General features: G+C 54.5%; 2 protein-coding genes across 4 annotated transcripts; one reads left to right on the top strand and one right to left on the bottom strand.

The window, feature by feature from the left end:
- The first annotated feature begins 4,734 nt into the window (after positions 1-4,734).
- On the top strand, positions 4,735-10,755 carry TUBG2 (tubulin gamma 2). Of its 2 annotated transcripts, none has more exons than XM_077164325.1 (11): positions 4,735-4,995; positions 5,273-5,385; positions 5,555-5,722; positions 6,033-6,101; positions 6,378-6,487; positions 6,851-6,977; positions 7,589-7,675; positions 7,789-7,938; positions 8,346-8,498; positions 8,584-8,745; positions 8,878-10,755. In XM_077164325.1, exons 1-11 carry the CDS (start codon positions 4,947-4,949, stop codon positions 9,073-9,075), a joined length of 1,386 nt encoding a protein of 461 aa, XP_077020440.1. In that variant the 5' UTR covers positions 4,735-4,946; the 3' UTR covers positions 9,076-10,755. The 2 variants fall into 2 exon arrangements, with proteins under 2 accessions (XP_077020440.1, XP_077020439.1); XM_077164324.1 differs by having other exon boundaries at positions 6,408-6,487; positions 8,878-10,754.
- On the bottom strand, positions 10,193-18,818 carry PLEKHH3 (pleckstrin homology, MyTH4 and FERM domain containing H3). Of its 2 annotated transcripts, none has more exons than XM_077164322.1 (13): positions 18,198-18,818; positions 16,168-16,223; positions 15,730-15,812; positions 15,439-15,630; positions 15,195-15,352; positions 14,979-15,099; positions 13,877-14,183; positions 13,114-13,321; positions 12,750-12,886; positions 12,301-12,433; positions 11,646-12,104; positions 11,152-11,343; positions 10,193-10,572 (listed from the first exon to the last, which is right to left on the bottom strand). In XM_077164322.1, exons 1-13 carry the CDS (start codon positions 18,357-18,359, stop codon positions 10,396-10,398), a joined length of 2,385 nt encoding a protein of 794 aa, XP_077020437.1. In that variant the 5' UTR covers positions 18,360-18,818; the 3' UTR covers positions 10,193-10,395. The 2 variants fall into 2 exon arrangements, with proteins under 2 accessions (XP_077020437.1, XP_077020438.1); XM_077164323.1 differs by having other exon boundaries at positions 12,759-12,886.
- Between the last annotated feature and the right edge of the window lie 1,142 nt (positions 18,819-19,960).

Raw genomic sequence — 19,960 nt, 5'->3', positions numbered from 1 at the left:
CCTCTGATGTCAAACTATTCCCCCTTGGAACATTCTCCTTCCTAGGCTTCTGCTATACCCTTCTCTATGTCTGTGCATTCAGATACAAATAAAATTTGAATTGATTATCCAAATCAAATAGCTTGAACCACAAGGAAAATATATCTCCTATTTCAAGAAGTCCAGGTATCAAACCATGGTTGATTAATTTGATGGCTCAGCAGTCATCGGGATCTAGGTGCCTCCCATCTTTCTGTCCTACCATCCACAGCATGATGTTTTGTCCTCAAAATGCTCTCTGCATGGCTGAAAGTGCAGCAGTTCCAGGTGCCATATCTAAATGTAACAACATGCAGCTAAAGAAGAGAGTATGTCCTTTCCTGTTGGCTCTTCATTCTTAATTAGTGAGGAGATCTTTCACCAGAGCCCCCAGAAGTCTTTTCCTCACAAGTCATTGGTCTGAATTCCATCATGTGTCCCTTCCTAAATTAGTCCCTGGCAAGAAAATTATGATTACTCTGATTGGCTTGGACTAATCAGGATCACCCATGAGCCACTTGGAGAAAAGATAAGATGCAGAACAAAATGGGCTCTGTCCAAAACTAAGAGGGTAGACAACCAAACCTGTACACACTAGTTTTTCTCCCTCTTTTCTGCTTGCTCCTTCATTTTCCTTTGCCATGAAATCTTCCTTCCTACCACTTAACTGTTGAATTCTACCAGATTCTATTCTGAGTCCTCTTCCAATCTAGGACCATCCTGCACCGTGCATTCTCTCTTGTGACCCTATTCATTGTGTGCCTTTAACCACTGCCTGGACAAGGATGGCTGTACACCCAGATCTCTCACCTTAGCTCTAGGCCTGTGCACTCTCTGTTACCTCTGGGACCCCTAAATCCATCTAGACATCCCCAGGTCCCCTAAAACCCCACTTGTTCAAACACATTCCTCCTGATTTCCCTGTGTCTCAATAAATGGCTCTACCTTCACCCAACAACCCAAGATGATCTCAATTTCCCCAGCTTATAACTGGGTGCCCACACATTACAGGCGCACAATACAAGAATTAACAAATGGCCCACACACAGGCTTACTTCTTATTTTGGTTTACTTCCTATTCCTTGAAAAACCATACGGAACAAGTCAGCTGTTTCATTCTATTTCATAGTCAAAATGTGAATTTAGCAAAACTCCCCTTACATGAAGAGCTTCAGCTCTTTCTCGTCACAGTTTTAATTTTCCCTTGCCTTCACTTTGAAAATTAAACTCCATGGGGCCACAGAATCCCAGTCTCATGCCTAGAATTGACTCTAACTACCTGTTTTTCCATGAAATGCACACTGCTCTTTCTCCCAGGCCCTGAGATACACCCTCAGTCCACCACCTCACCCTTCTACCTCTAACCTCCAAAATATACCTGTGCTCTTGACAGTACATGCAGGCATCCAGGAAAGGCCAGAAATGAAGATGTATCAAAAAATTTTTTTTATTCAATATGGAGTGTCCAATCAAGACTCTGGACATTTAGCAAACTTCTTAGTTATTTACAAATGCTACATTTATTATCAGATGCAGAGCAAGGCCTCAGACAAAGGAACGCCACATCCCACTACATTGTCATAATCTGGGTCAGAGAACATGGAGCCAAGAAAATTAAACTCAATACTTAACTACGGGTAATGACCTTGAGACCCTAGATTTGAAATCCAGGAGATAATGAACGTGGTTCTTTCATTCAACCTCAGTAGAAGTTACAGCTGAAACTGAATATGACCAATCATTGCGTTTTATTTATTTTTAATGTATTTAAAGTAAATATCAACTTTACTTTTATCTTGAATAAAATCTTTCATCTATAGTTGTAGCCAAGTTGTACTTCAGTTCCAGCTGCACGCAGGGGTAATGACAGCAGTTGATATTTGTTGAGTGCTTACTATAAGTCAGGCACCATGCTAAGTGCTCATGTATTATCTCATTTAACTGATATGGATGTCAGTTCTCAGCAGAAATGGAAAACCATAGTCTGCTAAGAACTGGAAGGATTTACATTCAGCTCTCTAAGGTGCATAAGCATCTGCATTTCCAAGCTATTTCTACCAGACTGAGAAGAGCCTCCGGCTCATCAGAGATGACTTATTACACAGCAACTTTTCCAACTCAGATAAACTCACACGTTCTAACCTGCTTGCCTATAAACTGGGATTTGAAGGAGTTTTTCACAATTCTGGGGACCAGGAAGTGGAAAGCATCGTTATTAATCACATGAAAAGATAAAAATTAACTCATGTTTTGCAAGAGTTCATAAACTACTTATAGCTTGTTATTATTTTAAAGGAAGCAAACTGAGCCTTAGAAAACTCACAAGGCAGGGAGGCCTGGCAAGTTTGCTCTCATCTCTGAAGCCTTCCTCTTCACCCCTTGGCAGACGCTGAGCTCTGTAAAGGTCTTGGCAAAGCCTCTGAAGACAGCCAGATCTTAGGGAGTGATCCAGTTGGAGGAAGAGTCTCTGAGGCTCAGAGAGTTGCTTAGACTCCACCTTTAAACTTCAAAGGAAGTAGCAGACCCTCCCCAAAAGGTCACGTCTACTGGTCCCCCTGAGGGATGCCTAAGATTTTCTGACAGGCGAGAGGTGGAGGAAGCTGGCTAGAAGGCCCTGGTGGGGTGAGGGGAGTGAAATTGAACCAAAGCTGGGGAAGGGACAGAAGTGGGCCTGAGGATTCCAGGAGGGTGGGGACTGGAAGGCGGCCTAGTTCTTTTGAAAGAGAGAGAGAAAGAGTGCTTTTACCAGTGCCTCTGCAGACAACTTGCAAAGAAAGCCCAGCAGACAGGGACAGACAGACAGAACACATCGGTGAGGATTTGGAATGTTCCTTGGGGTGCAGGAGACTGCATGGGCTCTTTAACAATTGGTTTGGAGACAATTGGACATCCCTATGGAAAAGATAAAATAGAATGCTATCTCACAGCAGGCCTCCAAATAAATTCCAGACGAACTGAAGACCCACAAGGAACAAGTAAAACTAGTATGAAGCTTTTGGGGAAAAAAACCATAAAAGAATAACTTATGATACTGGGTTAGGGAAAGGTTTCTTTAACAAGGAATAAAACATGCAAAATATAAAGGAAAAGATAGATAACTTTGCCCACATTAAATCTCTATAACAATCTCGTGATATTCTATGCAAAGTGAAAAGACAAGCCATCAACCAAGAGACAATATTTGCAACTCATAGAACCGAGGCAGATTACTAGAACATCTTTAAATGCATACAAATCAATAAGAAAAAGAGAAGCAACCCAGGAGAAAAAATGGGCAAAAGATACAAACAAGCATTTCACAGAGGAAGAATCCTGAAAAGCCAGTAACAAAAGAAAAATGAAACAATAGCAATTAAAGCAATACATGATCCTGGACAGGATCTAATAGAGGAGGAGAGAAGGCTCAAAAGGACATTATTGGGACATATGAAAACATGAATATAAACTGTAAACTTTACATCAATGTTAAATTTCTTGGACTTGATAATTGTACTTGAGGTGGACACATAAAATGGAATATCCTTGTTTTTAAGAAATGTTTTTGACTGTATTAAGTATTCTAGGAGCATGATGTATACAACCTATACTGAAGTATTCAGAAAATGAATTGTTAGAGAGGCAAACAGATGGATGAATTGATAGATTGATAGGTAGACAGAATGATATGGCAAATGTGACAAAATGTTAAAACTAGTAGGTCTAGGTATGTGAGGGAATAGGGATATGTTGAAGTTCTCAGTGTGGAGTTCGTATTATTTTTGTAACTCTAAATTTGAAAGTATTTTTTAAAAAGTTTAAAAGAAAAAAGAAAAGAACAGCAACTTCACTAGTGACAATAACTGGAAATTACAACAATGAGATCTCATTCAGCATCCATAGAATTATGAAAAATTAACATCTGATAGCCCAAGTGTAGAGATGGGAATTCTATTGCTGGAAGAGAGTAAATTAATATGACCATCTTGGAGAAAATATGCAAAACCTAGTAAATTTGAAACTGCACAAGCCCCTTCTAGCAGCATTTTCCCTCATGCTCATAAATGGACAAGTCCTGTGCTTCCTCTAATAGGGAATAAATGGAAGCAATCTAAGCCCTTCTATTTGGAAATAGAATAAACTGGTTTTATTCACCCAACGAAATACTACACAACAATTAAAGGGAATGAAATAAATCTACAAGTGTCAATATGGCTAAATCACAAAAACCCAATGTATGGTGATAGGGTAAAAAAAAAGGAGGTTGCAAAAGGATATTACACTGTCATCATTTATATAAAAATTTTAAAATACATATATAAAATAAGATATACATAATATAAAAGTTGCCAGAATAATAATTTTAAAGTGTGTAATTCAGTGGCATTAAATACAATTACAAAACATTTTAAACATAAAAATACAATATCGTACTTGTATGTTTGCAAGTTTTCGTAAAATTAAATTTAAAAGAAGAGAGTTTGTTTGGACCCAGCTCCTCTCCCTAGCAGATTCCGCAGAGCCGCACATCTACCCCCCTACAGCTAGCTCCACACATCTGGAGCGTCTGGCTAGTACGCGACGGCGGCCCAGCCTCTCCCCTCCCCCAGATTCCGGTCGCGACCCTGCGGGTCCCCGCCCCCCCCGCCCCCGCTGCCTCTCAATGCGCAGGCGCGGAGCGGGGAGCGGGAGGGGGCAAGGGGGAAGGGCGTGGCCTCAGTCTGCGCCTGTGCCGAATTCCAGCTGTAATTGCTGTGGGAGAAAATGATGCTCAGGTCTGGCTCCCCGGCAGGCCGGCCGAGGGGAGGCCCCTACTGCACACGCGCAGACCGAACACCCGCGTCAAGAGACCAGGAGAGTGTGCTTCCCACGTCCTGCGCACCCCGCTGTCAAGCACTCGTCTCTGCTACGACTCCTGCCCGGGGGTGCTGAGCGCCCACGTCTGAAGAGTGATGCCCCGGGAGATCATCACCCTGCAACTGGGCCAGTGCGGCAACCAGAGTGAGCGAGTGCAGGGTCCCCTCAGCTCCGGTTCTGCCCCTTCGGGTTCCACCCAAGTGCTTGGCATCCTACAGTCCTCCTTTCCCTTCCATGCATCCCTACCCTAATGCGCGTGATGAACGGAGCCCCAGACCAAAAGCGGCCCCCAGGCTGTGCGGGGTCCCGGACCCAGGCGTCTTGAGCGCCCTCTCCAAGTGTGACAGTCTCTGTCCCCCACCCTGGGCTTCTTAGTTCTTACGGCTCTAGCAGACCGAGGCATCTTCACCCTTCCCCCCAGTCGGATTCGAGTTTTGGAAACAGCTGTGCGCGGAGCATGGTATCAGCCCCGAGGGCATCGTGGAGGAGTTCGCCACCGAAGGCACTGACCGCAAGGACGTCTTTTTCTACCAGGTGCCCCCAGCGATTTTGGAAGGGAAGGGCACTGGCCTGGGATCTGGAAACCGGCTGGCAGAGGGGCCAGGGCTTGAGGAGAGGGGGGCAGGCAGGAGCCAGGGTTGGGTTGTGGGAGCACTGGTTAGGCCCCAGCTGACTGGGTCCCGGCCTGGACTCCCCTGCTCAGGCAGATGATGAGCACTACATCCCGCGGGCTGTGCTGCTGGACCTGGAGCCCCGGGTGATCCACTCCATCCTCAACTCCCCCTACGCCAAGCTCTACAACCCAGAGAACATCTACCTGTCGGAGCATGGTGGAGGAGCAGGCAACAACTGGGCCAGTGGATTCTCCCAGGTGCCTAAACAGGCCATCCCAGAAGACACCCCAGGTCAAGGCAGGTTTAAGCAGCCTGGGGATTTGACCGGATCAGAGTAACAATAAATGAAAGACAAAGGGGGATACTCTGACTAGAGGAAGAACTGGGAAGAGGTTTATGCAAATTGTGTGCAAATTATTTGCCAAGTAGCAGCTGCAGTTTGAGGACCACATCTGAGGCTCTGCTTGAGGGTGGCAGCAATGTCCCAGGGTAGAGCTTTTGGTGTTGAAAAGAGATGCTCCCCAGAACCTTCTCACCGTGATCCTTCCTCCACACATTTCTACTCAGGGTGAGAAAATCCACGAAGACATCTTTGACATTATAGACCGAGAAGCAGATGGAAGTGACAGCCTAGAGGTGAGGCTCTCCCCTGCTGAAGGAAAAACCTGGAGAGTGCTGGGGAAAAGTCAGGAGGTGGCCTGAACAGTTGGTGTGATGAGGCAATTTGAAACCTATCAATTGAGCATCAGATGTAGAGTACTGAGAGATAAGGGACAAGCTTGTCCTCACATGCCACAATCTGAGTGCCATCAGCCCCTTAGGCATGAGTCATTCAGCCTCTGCTCAAGGCTCTGAACCTGGATGGACACACAGGAAGCCTCCAGACATGGGTATGTTGTGCAATGAGACAAGCCTGAAGCTTCTCCACCCCTCCCCATACAGGGTTTTGTGCTATGTCACTCCATCGCCGGGGGGACAGGTTCAGGCCTGGGCTCTTACCTCCTGGAGCGCCTGAATGACAGGTGAGCCCATGTTTCGGGAGAGGGCATTAGCCCTGGTTCCCTAGGTGATGTCCTTCCTTTTTGTCACCTCTTCTATTGAACTGGAAGGTATGCCACTACCTCTTTTGAGTCATAAGGACAGAGCCTGGCCACCCAAGCAGCATCTTGGAAGCAATGACTCAGGGGATGGCAGGTTCAATGCTTGCGGCTTGTCCTTTCTGGCTCCTGAGCTCTGAAGATACATTTCTACCCTTACTTCCTCAATCCAAGAATTTGGTGATGCTTGTAGAGGAATGGCTCCTGTTGTCCCTAGAGAATAAAGAGATGGGCAGTGATGGGGAGCCTCCAATTCACTGTGCCGCCCTCCCCTCCCCCTACCCTCAGGTACCCCAAGAAGCTGGTGCAGACGTACTCAGTGTTTCCCAACCAGGATGAGATGAGCGATGTGGTGGTGCAGCCCTACAACTCCCTGCTCACGCTCAAGAGGCTGACCCAGAACGCAGACTGTGTGGTGAGCACAGAACAGAGCTGGGGCTTTGGTCAACCTCTCCAAACCAGGGGATCACATACACTCTGCCCTGCCCATGCCCCTTTCCAGAGAACAAAATCTTATGAGCTGAATTCTGAAATCATATCCAACCCTCAAGTTGTTTACAGTCCCTTTAGGCAGCAAGACTCTCAACAGAGCAAACCTCCCACCCAGCTGCCCCCACTATGCCTGCTTAATGCCTACTCATGCTCGGATACTCAGCTCAGGGGTCACTTTCTCCTGGAAATCTCTGACCATCCAGTCAAGGTCAGATTCCTTGAAGCATATTTCAGATTGTAGCTATAATATTTGTGTTTTACATTTAATGTCTGTTTCCCTTCACTAGACTGAAGATCTGGTGAGGGGAAAGACCATGCCTGTTTTTCTGTCCATTGTACCTCCAGGCCAAGTAAAATGCATGACACAGAGAGAGAAACTAAAATATTTGTTTACTACACTGGACACTAGAAAAGTGTCTTGGGTGCCCCAGAGACTACTAATTCCTGATTTTGGAGTTTAGGTCTAAGCTAATATCAACTTTCTATGTCCCCTTTTTCCTCAAAAGTTACTGTGGCCCTCTTCTGTCCCCGCAGGTGGTGCTGGACAACACGGCTCTGAACCGGATCGCCACTGACCGCCTGCACATCCAGAACCCGTCCTTCTCCCAGATCAACCAGCTGGTGTGGCCCCACCCTGGACCTCCCTGCACCAGCGCCCTCCCTGCTGGTGGGCTGTCTGGGGAAGGGAGGCCCCACCCAGGCTGAGGCTCCTGACTTGCCACCCCTGTCCCCAGGTGTCCACCATCATGTCGGCCAGCACCACCACCCTGCGCTACCCCGGCTACATGAACAACGACCTCATTGGCCTCATCGCCTCGCTCATCCCCACACCGCGGCTCCACTTCCTCATGACCGGCTACACCCCCCTCACCACAGACCAGTCGGTAAGAGCAGCCCTCGGTGCCCCAGGCTGGGCTGGCCCTGGTCCCAGCAGGCCCTGGCCTGGGTGCTCCCTGCTGTTCTTTGCAGCCCCTGGAGGCTCTGGGCTTAGGGACTGGTACAGAGCACATGACTCTCTTGCTCACTTGCTCTCCATCTTCCTTCTTCCCTCGGCTCCCTGCGGGGCTGGGCTCTGCCGGGTCTGCTGATGGCCTGCATGACAGCGTGTGCTTGCTGAGACCAGGAGAGCTAAGACTCCTGATCTATACTGAGCATCTCCTGATCCAGATGCTCAATATAGACCTGTCTCCCCCGAGTCAGACAGGGCATATGTTGACTGCACTTCTATCGCTATGTCTCTGGGCTGCGTCCTGGGTGCTGGCCTGGTCCCTGTTACCCACTCTCCCTTCAGGTGGCCAGCGTGAGGAAGACCACGGTCCTGGATGTCATGAGGCGGCTGCTGCAGCCCAAGAACGTGATGGTGTCCACAGGCCGGGATCGCCAGACCAACCACTGCTACATCGCCATCCTCAACATCATCCAGGGAGAGGTGGACCCTACCCAGGTCGGTGGAACCCCTTCATCCTACCCCCTAACCCCGCAGGGGTAGAGCAGAGGCTGTACCCCCACCTCTCCTGTGCCCACCCCAGGTCCACAAGAGCCTGCAGAGGATCCGGGAACGGAAGTTGGCCAACTTCATCCCCTGGGGCCCAGCCAGCATCCAGGTGGCCCTGTCGCGGAAGTCTCCCTACCTGCCCTCAGCCCACCGGGTCAGTGGGCTCATGATGGCCAACCACACCAGCATCTCCTCAGTGAGTCTAGTCTTCAGGGCTTTTTTTGGCCACTCTTCCTATAGCCATCTTCATCACCTGCTCCCAGTCCCTCTCTAACCTTCTGCTCTTGGCACTAACACCCATCACAGAGGAGATTTCCATTTCTTTCAGCTTTTTGAAAGTTCCTGCCAGCAGTATGACAAGCTACGGAAGCGGGAGGCCTTCCTGGAGCAGTTCCGCAAGGAGGACATCTTTAAGGAGAACTTCGATGAGCTGGATAGGTCCAGGGAGGTTGTGCAGGAGCTCATTGATGAGTACCATGCAGCCACACGGCCTGACTATATCTCCTGGGGCACCCAAGAGCAATGACTTCCCTCCACACCACTATTCAGGGGACAGTAATGATGGCTCTACCATGCCTGGTCCCTCTGACACAATTTCCTCTCACTTTTCTAGGTTGTTGAGTCCAGCCCAGGTACTGAACCTACTTTCTCCTCCCTTTTGTGTCCTGACCCCTGCTCTACTTATTTAGCTCCAGTGAAGTAATAAAGCCCTGGTTGTGATTACAGTCAGGGCTTGGTCTGTGAATATGGGGCTGGTGAAGGGATCTCCAGGTTCCCTCCCAGTTTCAAGGCATGTGATGGTAGGGTAGCCTTCACCTGTTCTAATTTTTTACCACTTAATCTAAATCTTAGTGTGTGCACTGTTTCCATTGTCATTCTGTCCCAGTGAGCCAGGCTGTTTTGTTCAAGTCAATCCTATTCAAAGTTACAGAGCATTACTGAGGTCTGCTATCTCCTCTGTGCCTAAACTTCTGCCCCAGGGTGGGTCAGTGTTGCCCCAGCCTTCTCCACTCCAGGCAGAGGGTGTGGGAACTTTTTAAAGAGGGCTCACAGCAGGTCAGGAGAGCCAGAACTCTGGATTCCTCATGCCCAGAACCATCAGAACCCCAGAATGCAACCCAATTCTATCCAACTTGATAAGTAGAAACAGAACTTAAGGGAAGGGCTGAGCCTGAACCTGAAGAGCAGTTCCTTTTTTGTGGCAGAGAAGTTCTTGGGTCTGTATTCTGCCCCAGGCGTCTTCCCTCCACTCCAGGCCCAAAGCAGTAGCACACCAAAGATGGACTCAGCCAGGCTGAGAAGGCTGGACACCAGGGTAGGAACTGGGCAGTGCCAGATCTGATGACTCACTGCCCTCTGGCCTCAGGGATGCCAGTAGGCCACCCCCACTATTCCCAGTGGAGAAGGGTGGGTGAATAATTGCCAGCTTTCAAAGCCACCTTTTTTGCCTGCCCCACCCACCACCCTACACAGCATACTGGGCAGGTAGAGGTTAATTCCAGAAGGTCAAAGTGGGTGGAGCCCTGTGGTATCCAGACTCCCTGGCATGCCTGATAAAAGCTCTGAGTGTGGGCGTCCAGAGAGGTGGAGTTCTGAGCTGTAGGGCTCCAACTTGTCCACTGACAACACTCCCACAGGAAGAGTTTGTGTAAATAAGGATTTTTTTTTCTTCTCTTCTACAAATAAATTAAGAAACAAACTAGAAAATTGTCTGCACCCATTGAAGCCCTTGGGTGTGGGGTGTACCCTGTCCCTGCAGGGCCAAATGGGTCCATAGTTTCCTCAAATCTCAAGTAGTCCAGGCCGAGGCTGGAGGCAGGAGAGAAGTTGTGACCTCTTGGCACGCTCAGTCCTGCAGCTGCCCCAAACTGCCAGACTGTCCCTGGGGCTCATCCAGGCCTGGGTGCTGGCTGGAAGGAGAGATGTCTGGCAGGTATTGGCATGGAGGAGAAGGGCTGCCACAGGGCCCCTCAGGGGAGGGGTTGGCCAAGTAGGCATTCACCAGCTGCATGATCTCTTCCACCTAAGAGAGGACAGAGGGTATAGTGCACTAAAAGCCATCGAGCTCTCTTCTTTATCTCATCCTCCACCCAGGCTCTGGAGCTCCAGCTTTCTTACCAGGGCCCTATATGATCTGGCCCCTGTGATCTTTGCTCCCATCCCCACTCTCTTCCACACTGGCCATTCCACTCCTCTAGCATACCAGGCTTATTGCCATGTTGGGTCTTTGCACTTGCAGTTCCCCCCCTCCCCACCTCCCCACCCCCGCCTGGAATGTCGTTCCCTCAGATCTTCCCATGGTTAGCTTAAAAATGTCACCTCCTTTGAGGTTCTCCCCTGATCATCCTAACTAATGCTAGGGCCACTTTCTGTCACATTACTCTTTCCTTCGTAGCACTTCATCACTATCTTAAATAGTGTTTGATTCCTTCTTCATTGTCTGACTCCTGCACTCTAATGTAAGCTCCTTGAGCTTACCTTTGATTACTGCTGTATCCCCAGTGTTGAGAGCTGTACCTGGCCCATGCTATAGATGTTCAATAAATGTTTCTTGATCTCCTTTCTCTTCCTTCTGCCTTCCACAATCCTTCTTCCCACTCACCTGGGGGCTCTGCAGGAGAAGCTGGCTCTCTCCCACCCTCAGAGCCAGGATGTGGGGGCCCATTAGCTGGCAGGCGGCCACATGGCCGTAGCTGACACTGTGGATGGGCTCTGTCTCACCAGGTCGGGAGAGGGACATGGCCTTGGCTCCCAGGCCCAGGCATAATTTCTGTGGAGTACCCCCACCAGGCTCCTGCAAACAGACAGATGGAGTCAGGGTGGAAGAAGGGGGTACAACAGCACTGTTTTTGGTAGTGGTTGACAAGAGGGGTGGCTGTAAGCAGGAAATTTCCCCGTCCTCCCTGTGACCCACAATAAAAGCCTGGAAGGGACTAAGTGTCCAGAGAGGTTAAGGTCCCAGGTCCGGTGACACTAGGGTTTGAGATGGGCAGCTGAGCTGGAGGTGGGAAGTGATCCACAGCAGGGGCCTGTGGCTCTGGAGCAAAGGCATGGAGCTTGGGCCGCCAGAGTCCCCTTCTCCCTTCTCCCCCTCACCGTGTTCAGCTCCAGAACGTCATACCGAGCAGCGCCGAACCCCGGACACTGCGCCGCCAGAGCCAGGTAGGCAGCCATGGCCTCAGCTCGGCCCATGCCCCGCAGCCGCTTCCATCCGCCCAGCACAGCAGCCGCCGTGCCGGCGCCGCTTCCTCCGTCGCGGGCCCCATTTCCCGCCGTGCGGCTGGCCCTGCCGCCGCGGGCCCGCTCCGCCCGCCTCTTTGCCAGGCCTGGGCTCCAGAAAGCCCCGGCCAGCAGGGCGGCGGAGGGGGGCGGCCTGGGGGCGGGGCGGGGCGGGCCTTCCCGCGGCGGGGCGGGGGGCGGCAGTAGACGGTCCAGGCGCGGCAGGGGCGCTAGCGGGGAGAAGTCCCGATGCAGGCTCTGCAGGCGCAGCGCCGCCAGGGCGCGCACGGTGTCGTCTGGCGGGGGTGGCCGGCCGCGCAGCAGCAGAGCGTGAGCCTACGAGGGAGGTACCGGGCGTCAGGGCGAGAGTGGCGTCTGTGCTGTCGCGAAAACACCCCGGCACATAGAATCTGAGGACGCCTGGGTTCAAGCAAAGCCCCCAAAGTTGCCAAAACGATGAAATGAGATGGCCTAGACAGGGAAGTGTTCAGAGCCGGGGTCTGTTTGGGGCGTGTATCTCGGAGATCCTCACTTGCTCAAAGAGGAACGGCAGTTCGTGACCGTCTGGGGACAATCCCTCCGGGTGCAGTGGTCCGTGGAGACGCAAACATAATCTCCAGCCCGAGTCCGGCAAGTCTTCCATCCCCACTTCTTCCGCGGCCAAACTTCGGGGAAAAAAAAGAAGCGATGAGATAGCGAAGCAAGGCCCCCAGGGCTGAGTCGCGTGGGAAACCGTATAGACGAATCCTGCTAGATTTCCAGATTTTGGGAGCGGGTCCAGGCAGAAATGGACCCGGGAGGTGACCCTCCCACCGGCTGTGTCCAGGCAGGCCTTGAAGCCAGACTGCAAAACCCCTATGGGCAGGGAGGGGCCAGGTCTGTGATCCTAGCGAACATCACTGAACAGGGCACGTAGCGCTGGATAAACGTTTATTTAATGGTTGCCCGAAGCTGAGAGCAGGGGTGGGGCTGGACAATTACTTCTCAAACCTGGTGAGCACGTCGGCCACGAGGGTCCCCCCAGCCAGAGCTCGCTCCTGGGCGCCTCGCTGCTGGTACAGAGCAAACGCGTTGCGGCTTCGTGCCAAGCCCAGCCGCCTCACTAGCTCGCGTGCCACCTGGAGGGGAAAGAGGGTGAGGGGAAGTCAGACTGTGCGGGGGTCTTGCCAGAACTCCCGGAGGGGTTAATCCTATTGCAGAGGTCTTTTAGGTCTCGTAATACCGCCACCAACACCCCCCCCCGCCCCTTTACCCCTTTACCCAAATGATGAATCTGAGCCGCTGATAAAGCATGGGAGGCCAGGAGGACGGGTTGGGGGTGCGGAGGATCTCTCTCTGACCTCACCTCCCCCGCCGTTGTGTGGGAGTCGATGGCCACCCGGCAGGCGCCAGCCCCGGGACAGTGCACAGTGCATAACAGCTCCTGCCGCCGGCTCAGCGCCGAAATCTCTGCCAGCGACGGCACAAGCTCTCGGCCACGCGTCCGGCCCAGCGCTCTACGGATGAAGCGCGCATACTCCGCCAGCTCAGAGTCCGGCAGCGCCTGCTCGGTCCTGGGAGAGGGGTTGTCTGGAGATCAGTGCTCAGAGGGCTTTACTCCCCCAACCCCCTTCCTTGTATTAGTTTCTTTCATTTCGACGATTTCCTCCCTTCCAACTCTAAACTCCCCGAGGCAGCGACCAGCTCTTCTAAATCTGTCCCCGGCCTGTAGGGAGCTGAATTACATTTTAAGTCCCTTGACAACTCTCTCCCAACTCCCTCCTTCCACTTCCAAAGTGTGCGTGATCTGCCTGCAGGTTGAAATCCAAAACCCAGCTGCATTCTGCTTTCAAACCTAAAACCCTGGCTACTATCAGCACCAAGGAAAATGAGCCAGTTTTATAACTTGTCTGCCCAAAGGGGGAGCCATTTTCTCATTCCTCCGCCCACATGTGGGATACGATTTTATAAGCCCCACAAAGGCCCTGTATGTCCTAGCAGTGGCCCTGGCCTTGGGCAGGTCCTGGCCCTTCTCTGAGCCTAAATTCTTCATCTGCTAAGTCTTTTGGAAAGGCCTGTTATTCTCTCCCAATGTGTCAGCTCCCTTGCCCCCGCCCTTGCCCTCTCACCTCTCCAGATGCCCCAGGAGGTGGCCCCGAACGGCTCCCCCAGGCCGGAAAGTGCAACTCATGCAGGTGAGGAGCTGCCAGTACCGCAGGGCTGCAGGGTCTTGGGTAGCTGGGGGACCCGGGGGACCCGCAGGGCCTGAAGTCTGCTTAGCCAGCTGCAGGAAGAGTTCGTCCCTCAGCGCAGGCAGGTCCCGGCAGGTCTGGAGCACACCCTGCATCAGGTACTCGGGGCGCCGCGCCCCCTCCAGCGCCTGCAGGGCCAGGAACAGCCGCACCGCCTCCTCGCGCAAGGTTGCATAGCCTGGACCTGTGGGAGGGTGGGGACCGAGGGACGGATTGGAGGGGGAAAAGAGAGTTGGGGCCTGGGAGGAAGGCATGAACTAGAGGAAGGTCAGAAGGATATAAGGGGACAAGGGGTGGCCAGGTGAGGAAGGTATGAATGACAGGCAGTGAAGGGAAAGCAATGGTCTCCAACAGCGCAAAACTCAACCCCTCCCTCCCAGGAATCCCTACCACTGATCTCACCAACTCTGAACTTTGGGTCAATATAGTAGAGAATAGACTAAGGAACATAGATTCAAACTCCTGATACTATAACAGGTACCCAGTGCCATCACCAAAAGCAAGAAAACAGGCTGTCTGGAAATCAGAAAACCCGGCTCTCTTTCCACCTCCCCTTAACCCTCTAGCTGTAGGACCTGGGCAAGTCACTGTAGCCTCTTAGAAAAAAAAGTATAGCTGGATGAGGGTAGCTGCTCTTCCAGCAGATTCTCCCAGAGTGGGCTTTCCCACCACATGTAAAGGTAATATGACATGGTCTTAAAAGTGCGATGAAAGAGTAGATAAGAAGTTGTAAAACTTAATGAAGGAACATTGGTGGTCAGAATGAGACCCATAGGGAAGGTGGCCAAAGGGGGGACCTTTTTTCAGTGCTGGTTTCTCTCCCCCCACCCAGGGTATGTCTGGCCAGCATCTAGTTTCACCTTTGTCTTCCGAAAAGTGAGGGGCTGGTCAGTCCCCTTGAAGCCAGTTAAGACAATTCGATTCTTATCTCAGATCCACCCCATCCAGTCCAGGGCATGTGGGCCACGGGAACACTCACCTGGGGCGCTAACTCCGTAGGGCAGGGGCAAGAGTGGGGCGTACAGGGCTCCGCTTGTGTGCCTCAGAATCGGATTCCGGCGGTAAATGAGAGCCACGGCCTCGGGGTCTCGTCCACTCTCCTAGACGCAGAGTGAGAGGGTCAGGTGAAGGGGAATTCAGGCAGCTTCTGGGTCCACCACCCTCCTCGCTCTCACTGGAGTCCCTTCTCTCCCACCTGAATGTCTCTGAGCAGCAGCTGGGTGGGGGTCTCCAGTGGTGCCTTCGCCGCGATCACTTCACGTAGCGCCACCCCCCAGCGCTCTGCCTCCGCCTGGCGCGGCGAGCAGAGGCGGACGCTGTGCTTCCGGCCAGACACAGTCACTGACCACAGACCTGGGGAAAAGAGAGGCAGCGGAGGGCAATCAGGGCCGGTCGGAGCCACTGCCCAGGGAAGTAGGAGAGTCACCACGAGGTCTCACCAGTCTCTTTGGGTCTGCATTCCGGGCCAGTCACCGAGCACAGGCTGGTGAGCACGAGGCTCCCGAGGCGCCGCGCCCCCTTGCCGCTGCTGCTGAACTGGTCCAGGGAGTCCCGGCTGAGCACGAACCAGGCCCGACGCGGGGGGAGCCAGGGCCGCGCCCCTCCTCCGCGGGGCTCGCGATACAGCCAACCTGGGAGGAGAGGGACAGAGGAGGAATCAGCAGGATGAGACATTATCCCCTGGAGGAGCTAGGGTTGGGGGGTCTCCAGAGTGCACGAGGGGTCCCCACCTTTCACGACGATGTCCGGGTCGTCTTCCTGCGCCCCCTTCTCCGGGATGAGGCTCCGTGTCTCCTCAGAGGAGCTCTGCAGCCTGGGCAAGGGGGAGGGGAAGTTGGGCGAGGCTGTCGGGCCGCCGCCCCTCCTCAAGGGGGCGCCTCAGTAGGGGCTCCCCCGACTGCGAGGGGTGCCTGGCTCCGCAGCGGGTCACCCCTCCCCCAGGCCGTGGGAACCGCCGGGCCGCTCTGACCTCGCACCAGAAATAGCCCGGGCCCCCCCTTCCTCCCCGCGCCCCCGGCCGGACCGGCCCCCGGGATCCCGGCCAAACCACAGCGTCCGGCACAGGGCCTCTCCCTTATTGCCCAACCGCGGGGAGAGAAGACTAGAGAATGGGGGTCCCGAGAACCGACTGGAGTCCGGAGACGATGGGACGAGTGGGTGGCGCTCACCTGTCGGAGACCGGTCCGCTCCTCACCGGCTGAGTCAGCGTCACGTCCAGGGGCCCCTAGAGAGGCAGGGAGGCCCTCAGGGTCAGAGCCTTCCCCACACCATGCCCGTGGCTTCTGCCCTCACGACATTGCTGCTCAGGGGTTTGAGGGGTCATGGAGCCAGGTTGTGTCCAGGCAGAGTGAGTTAGAGCCACTGGGCTGGCCCCTCCCGCTGGTCCACAAGGTCTACAGAACAGATTGAGCTAAGAAGTCAAGGCTAGTGCCTTGTCTCCGTTACACTTTGAGATATAATCAGGGGTGGTTAGGGTGGAAAGAGCACTGGGCTGGGAGTCAGGAGACTTGGGTTCTACTACTGGTCCAGCCACGAACTCGCTTTGGAACCTTGGGCAAGTCCCTTCCCGATTTTGGGGCCTCAGTTTCCTCATCTATGAAACCAGAGAGGTAGAAAAGTCCCTTCTTGCCTGGCTGGAAAAGGAGAGGAGTCACCCCCTCCTCTCCATTTTCCCTTGCACACTCTTTCTCGCTTTCTGTGGAAGGGCAAGTGGAGGGTGTGGACGTGAAGGAAGGGAAAGGTAGAGATATCATTTCTCCAAGAGCTCCCTATGCCCTCCCACAGAGCCCCTGAGGCTCGGTGGTAAGCAGAGACCCTGCCCCTCTGCTAGGGCACAGGAAGAACAGACCAGGCTGAGGAATTGCAACTCCAGGCGAGGTGTAGTCTGGGATTTTGCCCTTTCCCCTGCCTGCCCCCCATTGCCCAGGAACTTCAGTCCTAGACTGGGGTCTGAGAGGCCCCAAACCTGTCCAGGAGCCAGGCCTGGTGGGAACTGTGCCACTGTCCCCATTGCACCCAGATGGCTAGAGCCAGAAGGGGGAGGCAGGGGAAAGGGGCCAGGGACACCTGTCCCCAAGTGTGGGGCTGGTGGTGTATGGGGTAGTGGTGGAGGTGGAGCATGAGGGAGGCAATGGCTGGTTGACAGTGCCGACCCTGCCTAAGACTGGAAGCTTGGGGAAACCTGGGTCCTGCTTCTTCCTGTGGCTCAGACCCACAGGAAGATTTTGAAGGGGCTGTCAACCACACCACCATAAGGGCAGGTACTGACCACCCTCTCCAAACAACTCCCCTAATCGCAGTCCCTGTTCCCTCCCTCTCCCCTCCTCTATATTTATCCGGCCTCCGCCTCCGCCAGGTGCTGGCGCCTGCCCCGGCGGCAGCAGCCCGCCCCACCCGGGCACCGAGCCACCGGGCCTGTAGGGGACCCCTAAGTGGGGGATGGGAGGATGGTGTGGGCCACAGCACACAGAAGTCTGGCCACCGGTGTGCAGAGATATGGGGGAGGGCAGGCCAGGAGCTGGAGGTCTCTCACGCAGATCGTGCCTCAGTTTTCCCAGGAGGAGATTCGACAAAATCAAGAAGTCCACGGTCCCTCACCATACCCTCAGTGATTCCCCAGGAACCTCACCAGAGACGGCAGAGAGTTCTGTTCTGAGTGGCAGGGTAATGAGGGGCCCTCGAAGAGACGTGACCCGCAGCTCCCTCTCTGTGGAGTCCCCGCCAGGGACCCCAAACCTCGGAGGCCTTCTCCTCCTCTCCCAGTTCCCGGCGGCGGGAGCTCCCGCATCTGGCCCCTTGCTCAAGAACTGGGAGCCGAGCAGACCCAGGCGTCCGAGCCGCCCAGCCGGCCTCGCCACATTCCTAGGCTCTGGCGGAGGCGGAAGGAGACGGGATGGGACGCAGACCCCGCGGCGAAGGGAGAGGCAGGGCCAGGTCGGGCCACGCGTGACGCCTCCCTTGCCTCAGGGCCCCCAGCAGGTGGACAGCGCCCAGCGAGCAGCGCAAGGCCCACAGGCACATCCCGAATAAGGCTTCCCCTTAACTTCCCGGGGGCTTCTGGCCGCCAGGCAAAAACCTCCCCCACTTTTCCAGTCCGCCGAAAGCACAGCGTTTGCCTGGAGTCTGGAGCTGGAGCAGGCGTGACGAGCCGTTGTGGTGAGAGGGATCGAGACAAGGCTGCAAGCCCCCCGGGACTTACCCTCCCGCCGCCCGCTGGACTCGGGGTCCGTAGCTCAAAGGTTTCCTCGTCCTCGTCCTCGTCCCCGTCCCCGCTAAATTCGCCGTCCCCGTAGTCCCGGTGCAGAAGAGTGAAGCCCCGACGGCAGCAGAGGAGCCACCATAATCCCCCGGGGAGAGGCATCCGGGCGAACTGCCGGGGGATGGGGGCGAGTGCAGCCTGTGCCGAGCCGCAGGGGGTCGGAGAAACTGCAGGGCTTCGACCCAGGCGGGGTGAGGGGGAAAGGGGAGGTTAGAGGAAGAAGAGGGAGAGGGAAACAGGGAGAGGGCAGTGCTCAGCGCTGGGGTGCAAGGGAATACTAGCTAGACCCTGCGGGGGGCTCAATGTCTAGGCCCCCGGAGGGGGAGGGGGAAGAGCGTCCAGGTCCAGGGGGAGGAGGGGAGGAGGGAGCAATGTCCGGAGCTGGGAAGTACTGTCCGTTGTAGTGTCCAGCCCTGTGGGGGGCAGTGTCCGGTGCAGTGTCCGAGGTGGGCAGATATCCAAGCTCCAGGGAGGGTCGTGGCCGGTGGGGCGTCCGGTGGCCGGGGCCCGGGCAGCGCGCGCTGCGCTCCCTGCAGCCCCGGGACTGGCGCGCTAGGGGCGCGAGCCCAGCGCCGGGACCCGCCTCCCCAAACCCTCCCTCCCGCGGGTTACCCCCCCTTCCCTCTTCTTTCTCTCCTCCCTTCTTTACAGGGCAGGGTCCAGGTTTCGTCACAGCCTCCCCTGCCCAATCTCTATGCCTGGCGCCGGGCGCGGCCACCAATCAAACAGCTGAGGCCGCGGCGGGTTGCATCATGTGCCGCTGGCTTGGTGACAGCGGGGAGGGGCGGGAGAATAGGGAGGGAGGAGGCGGTGCGACGTTATCCCCGCCCCAGCCCCTGAGGTCGGACGCGGGGTGCTAGTGACGCCACTGCAGCCCCGCCTCTTCAAGCTCTTTAGGCTTTTAACTCTTGGCTCACCAACTAGAGTAACAACAATCCTCCCGAGAAGGAGCTTTGGAAAACGGTGGATATAGAAGCTGATGTCGAGGAAGGTCCATCCGGTGCCCTCTGAACCCATTTGGTCTCAGGGTCCCTGAGAAAGGAAGGAGCTTTGGCTACCAAAAGGGTGGCGACTTGCGCCGGACACAGCTCTAGAGGTGGCCACACATCTCCGGACTGAAGGAATCCAGTTTCTCGGTCTGAGTCACCTCCTTTGGAAGGGTAGAAGCTGAGGCAGGGACTCCGCGAAGGCTTAGAGCTAGGCCGGAAATAAAATCGAGCTTACGGTGCACAGCTCACTGAACTCAGGTGGGGAGAATGTCTCGGGATCCCAGGGATTCTGGGGTCTCTAAACAGAGTAGGGGCCTCTCAGGGCGATCCGGCTGTTCTGGGAAGGAAGGGGTTAACCCAGAGCTAGGAGGACCGGGCGGGGCCGCGGGGCGGGCGGAGTTGGGGCGACCGCGGGCGCGCGCCTTGCTGACTCAGCGGCGATTCTCGCGGTCTCCAGTGGAGGGTTCCAGATTGGCCCTCCTCAGCGGCTGGCGTGCCGGACTCTTTGAGGATCGGCGCGGTCTCCCGGCCTTCCCTGGATACTGGCCCTAAAGGCCGTGTCTCTTGGTCCCAGCCGCCACAGGCTTTAGGGAAGAAGGCTAGCTTCGGCAGGGCGGGGCGGTACAGGGCGGGGACGTCAGGCCACCGCCTCCCTTGAGACTTCTTGGCTACGCCACACCCGGTTAGCCCCGGTTCCCAGACTCCTGACTGGAA

The sequence above is a fragment of the Tamandua tetradactyla genome, chromosome 6 (assembly GCF_023851605.1).
Source record: "Tamandua tetradactyla isolate mTamTet1 chromosome 6, mTamTet1.pri, whole genome shotgun sequence".
NCBI classification, from domain to species: Eukaryota; Metazoa; Chordata; class Mammalia; order Pilosa; family Myrmecophagidae; genus Tamandua; species Tamandua tetradactyla.
Note: the sequence above shows the minus strand (reverse complement) of the source record. Positions and strands in the feature narration are given on the sequence as shown.

Coding starts and splice junctions, on each gene's coding strand:
- TUBG2 (XM_077164325.1), top strand. CDS start 4,947: ATGCCCCGGGAGATCATCACCCTGCAACTGGGCCAGTGCGGCAACCAG. Junction 4,996..5,272: donor GGGCCAGTGCGGCAACCAGA/GTGAGCGAGTGC, acceptor CCTTCCCCCCAG/TCGGATTCGAGTTTTGGAAA. Junction 5,386..5,554: donor AGGACGTCTTTTTCTACCAG/GTGCCCCCAGCG, acceptor TCCCCTGCTCAG/GCAGATGATGAGCACTACAT.
- PLEKHH3 (XM_077164322.1), bottom strand. CDS start 18,359: ATGCCTCTCCCCGGGGGATTATGGTGGCTCCTCTGCTGCCGTCGGGGC. Junction 16,224..18,197: donor GTCCAGCGGGCGGCGGGAGG/GTAAGTCCCGGG, acceptor CTGCCTCTCTAG/GGGCCCCTGGACGTGACGCT. Junction 15,813..16,167: donor AGCGGACCGGTCTCCGACAG/GTGAGCGCCACC, acceptor CCCCTTGCCCAG/GCTGCAGAGCTCCTCTGAGG.